The sequence below is a fragment of the Octodon degus genome, unplaced genomic scaffold (genome assembly GCF_000260255.1).
Source record: "Octodon degus isolate 3935 unplaced genomic scaffold, OctDeg1.0 scaffold00131, whole genome shotgun sequence".
Taxonomy (NCBI): Eukaryota; Metazoa; Chordata; class Mammalia; order Rodentia; family Octodontidae; genus Octodon; species Octodon degus.
In genome coordinates, this window is record NW_004524707.1 from 2,347,038 (window position 1) to 2,353,923 (window position 6,886).

At 47.6% G+C, this 6,886-nt stretch overlaps 1 protein-coding gene across 7 annotated transcripts in view; it reads left to right on the plus strand.

Moving 5' to 3' along the window:
* The window catches only part of Pfkfb2 (6-phosphofructo-2-kinase/fructose-2,6-biphosphatase 2), a 23,966-nt gene that overhangs the window by 10,876 nt on the left and 6,204 nt on the right, over nt 1-6,886 (plus strand). For 4 of the 7 annotated variants that reach the window (XR_002818070.1, XM_023701210.1, XM_023701209.1 and 1 more), the window contains exons 9-15: nt 1,129-1,336; nt 1,709-1,855; nt 2,559-2,663; nt 3,332-3,461; nt 4,151-4,213; nt 4,474-4,538; nt 5,216-5,395. Coding sequence is in view for 6 of the 7 variants with exons in the window: in XM_023701210.1 (XP_023556978.1) it covers nt 1,129-1,336; nt 1,709-1,855; nt 2,559-2,663; nt 3,332-3,461; nt 4,151-4,213; nt 4,474-4,538; nt 5,216-5,395 (898 nt within the window). In the remaining variant the exon portion in view is untranslated. Of the gene's footprint in view, nt 1-1,128; nt 1,337-1,708; nt 1,856-2,558; nt 2,664-3,331; nt 3,462-4,150; nt 4,214-4,473; nt 4,539-5,215; nt 6,762-6,886 lie in introns of those variants that run through there. The other 3 variants (XM_004641151.2, XM_023701212.1, XM_023701213.1) reach the window with 3 other exon arrangements.

A 6,886-nucleotide genomic window follows, 5' to 3' on the forward strand; every position in this document is an offset into this window, starting at 1 on the left:
GTATTACTTTGGTAGTGTCAGTCGGCCGTGTATAAAACACAGTGTGCCATGTGCTGTGCAGTATAGATCAACTTGCCATGTGTGATGTGTAAGAGCTGTAGCAAAACGGCAAGCCTGTGCTCATGGAAGTGTACACATGGAACCCTATGGGCCCTGCCCCCATGGAACGGCAGGCTTCAGGGTAATGAACGGTTCTACTCGGATACAAGCACAGCTGGGCCGTAGAGCCGGCGGTGAGGCCAGGGTATGCAGCAAACTGAGGTCGCAGCAGTGCCCTGCTTGTCATCTTGAACCTTTCATTTTCTTCAGATGGGTGTCCAGAGGTCTAGTATTTGGAGGCATTCACTTAATACAAGGTTGTAAAACCACTGCCCTAGATGTGGTATAACAGGATATTCTTAAGTCCTACGTGAAGAGCATTCTAGAAGAGTATCTGTATATATGATTGTAGTATGTGTTTATAGATTTTTCTTCTGGTAGTGGGGTGATATACGATTTGTATTGTTCTATCTTCCTCCTGAAAATAATCTATACTTTTGTACCGAGAAAAATCCTATAATGGCCACAAAGCAGTTTCCAAAAGTGTTTCTAAGGCTTAGAGGTAGAAGGGCATAGTGGAGGTCATCTATTTATCCCCTTCTTAAATCCCACTGGGGCTTAGGCTGTAGTTTTGGACAGGCAAGTGCTGTCTGCCTGATTAGGTAGCTGTAGGGGGTGTGTTACATCTGGTCTATGGCTCTGCTGCCTTCTCCTCTTTTCCTTGGTGATGCTGTATTCTACCCAAGTCTTGACCCTCAGAGGGTGCCTATGTGTCTCATCCAATTTCGGGCTTGGGAAGAGCTTGGCATCAGGAACCTAGATGGACTGAGGGGAAGCCTGCTTAGCCTGCGTTCTTCCTGGCACATACTGTGCAGGCGCTGGAGGACTGCTAGGACCAACTGGAAGTTCAGGAAATTGTACCTCCTCTTGGTTTGAGTAATCCTGCTATTTGGTTCTGTAAATATGGGGATGACAGGGTGGAGGATGGACAGTTGCTGGGGGCCTGTAAGTCACTATGGAAACCCTCTTCCCCTTACTCTTAGTCTCAAATTTCCTTACCTTGGAATTTCTTTTTCTACCCTGTCCTAGGGATCTTTCTTTCATCAAAGTAATAAATGTGGGCCAGCGGTTTTTAGTTAACAGAGTCCAGGACTACATCCAGAGCAAGATTGTCTACTACCTCATGAATATCCACGTCCACCCTCGCACCATTTACCTTTGCCGGCATGGGGAGAGTGAATTCAATCTTTTGGGCAAGATAGGGGGCGACTCTGGCCTCTCACCACGAGGAAAACAGGTGAGTAGTTGGCCAGCAGGCTGGCTTTCTTAGGCTTAGAGGTAGAAGGGCATGGTGGAGGTCATCTATTTTATTCCCTTCTTAAATCCCACTGGGGCTTAGGTTATAGTTTCGGACAGGCAAGTGCTAAGTGTTTTCTTGCTCAGGGTCTCTACCTCATTTAAAATGTGGATAACTTGGATGCATTTTTGTTGTGATCATCCAGCCATCATATATTGGACACAGCCTGTGTTCGTGCCGTAGTAAAAGGCACTCCAGTTCCTGTTCACTTCCTCTAGGGTTTATATTTTCATCATGGCTAAACAGATTGCCCATTGTAGTGTCTGAGTTAGCTCTGTGTGTGTGTGTTTAATTTTTATTTTCAAACCCCAGTTTGCCCAGGCCCTAAGGAAGTTTCTGGAGGAACAAGAAATAGTGGACCTCAAAGTATGGACAAGCCAGTTGAAGAGGACAATCCAGACTGCTGAGTCTCTTGGAGTGACCTATGAGCAGTGGAAAATTCTGAATGAGATTGATGCTGTGAGTAGGAGACTCGGATCAGGCAGAAACTCAAAAATCATGAGTTGGACAGCTTTATCTAGAGAACTATCTGGAAGGACACCAAACCTGTGGTCATTTTGGGAGTTGAGAGAAGAAGTAGGGTCAGTTTCACCCACAGCCAGGACTTCCTGCCTGTGCCAGGGGTGAGACCCAAGTCCACTTCTAACCCAGCCACTCTGGCACCTGGGGAGAATAGGGCTAACAAGGACTTGTTTGTTCTTTTGTGTTATTTTCCTTATGGGAAAAACAAATAGCTAATTACTCAGTTCTTTAACTTCTGCTGAGATCATTTGGCCAGCTACTCTGGAAAAGTCCTTTCCTAAATTCTCTTCTCTATCCCTGAGAACAAAGCAGATGTTTCGTTTTCCTTTCTTGCTCTCTACCCCTTTATTGCTCCTACAAGATCTCTTTAGTTTCCCTTGTCACTGATTCCTGCTTCTCTTATGCTGCTAATGCTTCTTGGCCTTCAAGCTCTCCACAGTTTAGAAGAGAAATGGCAGCTTCAGCTAGGAAAGCTGCCTCTGCAGCCTCTGTGAGACACCCTAGCCATGGTCGTCCACAGAACATGAAGGGACCCAGCATTGGGTGTGGCATGTAGTAGGACAATAGTGTTCCCCATCTGCTGTTGGGGTGGGCCAGGTGGGCCAGTCTACCCCCCTGAAGCCAGTGTGGCTCCTTGCAGGGAGTGTGTGAGGAGATGACGTACGCAGAGATTGAGAAGCAGTATCCAGAGGAGTTTGCACTTCGAGATCAAGACAAGTACCTGTATCGATATCCTGGTGGGGAGGTCTGTCTTCCTTCACGTGAATACCCATTCCTTTGCTGGGGTGGGGGTTCGCTTTATTTTGATGGAGTGATGTGATTCTGGGGGTGGGTGTAGAAAGGCTGATCTAGGGATCATTGATCTTCCTACCTTTGAATCATGCTGTTTTTACTTCTGCAAAGGTGGTTAGATCAGGTCTTATTTATTTGGTAAGCTCTCTCACGAAAAGGGAGATAGAGATCTATGTGTTGAGAATGTTGTGGGATCAGAATGATCTTTTTACTGCTTTTTTTGTATTTGGCTTCCTCAGTCTCATCCTCACCCAAGCAGGTATTGCAGGTTCAAGGTAAAATTAAATAAAACAGGATGGCTGAGGTCCAGGAAGTTTTGGACATCTGTTGTGACCTTATGTTCTATTAATCTGTCAGAACCCCCTGCCCCCAGTGAAAACAGTGTTAGTTGAATTCAGACTTCCTTTTCTTGACCCTTGGCTTGCTTGGTCTTGAAATCTCAGTGTTCTTAGGGTACCACAATTAGGGCAGTTGGTAGGTGACACAGAGTCGCTGAACCTCCAGGAGGAAAGCCAGCTGGCAAAGAAGTGGCCTCTTGACTCTGGGACTCAGCTCCCCACTAGGCTAGCAGCTTGGAGGAGTGCCTGGCCTCCTCCTAGCCTGCCCTGCTTCCCCCAACAGTCATACCAGGACCTGGTGCAGCGGCTGGAGCCTGTCATCATGGAGCTGGAGCGGCAGGGCAATGTCCTTGTTATCTCCCACCAAGCTGTCATGCGCTGCCTTCTGGCCTACTTCTTGGATAAGGGTGCAGGTACTGTGGGAAGGGCTGAGGGACACATGCTTGTGATCTGGATGTGTAGCACCACGAATTCTGGCAGGTGGACCTCCCCCTCTGCTGCTCCAGTTAGAGTAAATCAGCAGCAGCCATGGTGGCAACTACTTGCTGAATTCACTGTCCTGCAACGCAGGCCACAGTGGACGGCGCTGCTTGATCCTGCTGGGAAAGGATCAGCTTTAGCTGGCACTCCTGATAGCACCAGCAAAGTGGTGAATAGTCACAGCTTGTCACACTGGTGACTGGGGAGGTGGCTTTTTAGAATCATCTTCCTCCTCTGGCTTGGGGTAAGGCAGTTGCTTCCCAGTAAAAGCAGTAAGGAAGTATGCTACTGCCTTCTCCTCTCCTTCCCCTTTCCATCTCCTTAGTTGCCAGCAGCCTGCAGAAGGACTGGTCCTTGAGTACTCGGGTGGGCTACGGTCCTCCCTCCCATGGGGCCCTGGCTCTAGCACTTACTCCTGTTTTGCCTTTAGGGAAAGGTCTGTAATGTTTTCATTTCTTTCCTGCTCAGTGGCTTGACAGTTGTCTGGGGCTCAGGACAGGAGCTGTGCAATGCTAGATGGTAGTCAGGGTAAAGAAACTGCTCATAAGAACCTCCAACTCTCTTCTGGATTAATTGTACTCTAATCCAGAGATAGCTCCCTTACCTGGTCCTTCTCTTTCAGATGAGCTGCCGTACTTGAGGTGCCCTCTCCATACCATCTTTAAACTTACTCCTGTGGCCTATGGTAACTATGAGCTCAGGGGCTGCCAGGTGGTTGGGACAGAGGAAGGTCAGAATGTCCCAGAGTTTTCTAGAAGCTTGATTTCGTAACCCCTGGAAACCATGGATTTGCCATTAGTGTCTTGCACTTTGAAGGAGATACATGTATATGTGTGTGTAGTTGGGAGTACATACACATCCTAATGGTAGGCTTCCCCTACTGAAACCAAGGAACTCTCTTCGATGAGCTTGTCCTGAAGGCTTCTCTTTCTTCTGTTTGTTCAGGGTGCAAAGTGGAAACAATTAACCTCAACGTGGAAGCTGTGAACACTCACCGTGATAAGCCAGCTGTAAGTGTTTGCCAACAGGCCAAAATGGCTGCTTTCTTCCTTGAGTCTGTGAGGCCTCTGGCCTCAGGAGACCTGAGGCTTCTTTTTTTCTTTGGCGGAACCGAGAACTAGAACTAGGGCCCTTGCACTTGCCAGGGAAGCACTTATTCTACTGAGCCATCTCCCCGGCCCCTGAGGCTTCTTTTATGTATGAAAGGAATACAAATCTAGGACTCGTGGACTTGATAGTCTGCTTGCTTGTAAGAGGAAAAGATGAGAAAATTATTAGTTTTTTAAGTTAGTGTTTCTTTAATGAACATTAACCTTAGGTGGCTCCTGGAAATTCAGTTAAATATGAACAGTGTTGGGCAGAAGGGAAACGCAGGTTCCTTCTCATCCATAAGGTCCAGATGAGCCTGCCAGGACAGGTGATGCCTTGGGCTGTCCCTGGTAACCTGTGTGGGCCTCCAGAGTGGAGCCCTTTCCTGTGGGCCCCATTTCTGCTCTGGAGTGTTACACTCATGAGGGTCCCAGCCTGTTACATCTGTCTTAGCCCCCGGGGATGAGGAGCTCAGCCCTATCTATGTGTAGAGAGCAGGAGGAAGGAAGCTGTTGTGGTCACAAGCATTGTTTAACTTAACAAGCGAGCTTTTGGCACAGTTTTCATGTGTGTGTGGTGTCCCTCCATTTCCAATCAGAACAACTTCCCCAAGAACCAAACCCCTATAAGGATGAGAAGGAACAGCTTTACACCTCTGTCCAGTTCGAATACAATAAGGCGTCCAAGAAATTACAGTGTTGGGAGCCGGCCCCTCAAGCCCCTCAGCCCTCTCCATGCCCTGGACATGCAAGATGGGGCCGACCAGCCGAAGACCCAAGTCAGCATCCCGGTGGTGTAACCGTGTGTGTCCCTCCTGTCCTTGCTACTAATCACCAAGGAGTCACTTACCCCCACCAACCCCCTACCCTCAACAACTCACCATGAACCTTACCACAGAGTATGAGGTGCTGTGTGCGTAGACCAACTAGGTCCTGTCCAGTTTAAAACATTTCTTTACCCAGGAGCAAGCAGACCAGTTGGATATTTTAGCACTGATACCCAGAGGGAGCAGGATGGAGGAGGAAGGAAAGGATATGTGCTGCCCATATGCAGTTGCTCTTCTCTCTGTTCCCTGGTGTCTGAACTCACTAATACTTGGTTTATGGTGATGAGTGGAGAGAGACATCATGACCCATATGTCCTTCACCTTTGTCTCTTTAATGTGTGTTTCACTCACTTGGCTTTCTTCCATCTTGTCTTTGCTTTATCCTGTGGAACACTTGGTATTGTATCTAAGAAGAAAGGGGGGTTGGTGGGGAGAAGTCTAGGCCCTCTGCTGCCTCCTTCAGTGGACTTGTGTGGATCTGGACTTGGGGAGTCTTTCTTTTCCCATCTGACACCCCTCCTCTGCAGCCAGCTTCTGCAAGGGTCACACAGGCTGCAGAACATCCACAGTGTGCTCTGGAGCTTGCGAGTGGCCAGAGCATGCTGGTTCTCGCCTTTCTTCATGAAAAACGATCCTGAGTTTTTGATACCATATGGGTAGCTGGCTCTGAGGATGTGGGAAATGTCTTGGTCTATTTTGAACTTGAAGAGCCACGTGTACAGTGCTCTTTTGTTGGCCGTGAAGTAGGTAGCTTCTAGTTTTTGCAGGGCTCTCCACTCAGAGTCAGATCTTTCACCCACAGTTTGGTCCTTTGCCAGTCACTGCAAGTTCCCTGCCAAAGCCAATGACCTCAGGGGCTTTTAGGAGGATGGAATCAGATCTAGGACTCACCACTAATGCCTGAACACCTGGAAGCAAAAGGTAGAGCAAAGTTCACTGCACCTGCTAATTATTTTCCAGTGGTTTTCAGCATACCCCCCCCAACATTAATTTTTTTTGACATGAACAAGTATTTTTTTCTACAAACATGGTAAGCTTTGAATTTAATCTCTCTTGTTGAGCTGTTCTTTATGAATATGGAGAAAGTCTCATCATAAATGTGCTGAGGAGTGCCATGGAGTCTGCTCATGACTTCGTGTTATCTATTCACTTGTCATCTCGTGTCCTTCATAGGGTTAACAGGACTTGTGCCTAGAAAGACTTTTTAACCCCTTGGTGGCCCATGATGGCTTCCCATTTCTCTCAATTTTGTATACAACATTTTTTAATGAACATATTTATTTTATTTAATTTATTATTTTTTTGTGGCAGGCTCAACCCACCCTGGGGGCAGAGTTGGTGTGGCATGTGGTACTGGGGATCAAACCACGGGCCCTGCGCTTTGTCTAAGCTTGCCTAAGCAGGTGCTTTAGACCGCTGAGCTATCTCACAGGCCCTGAACAT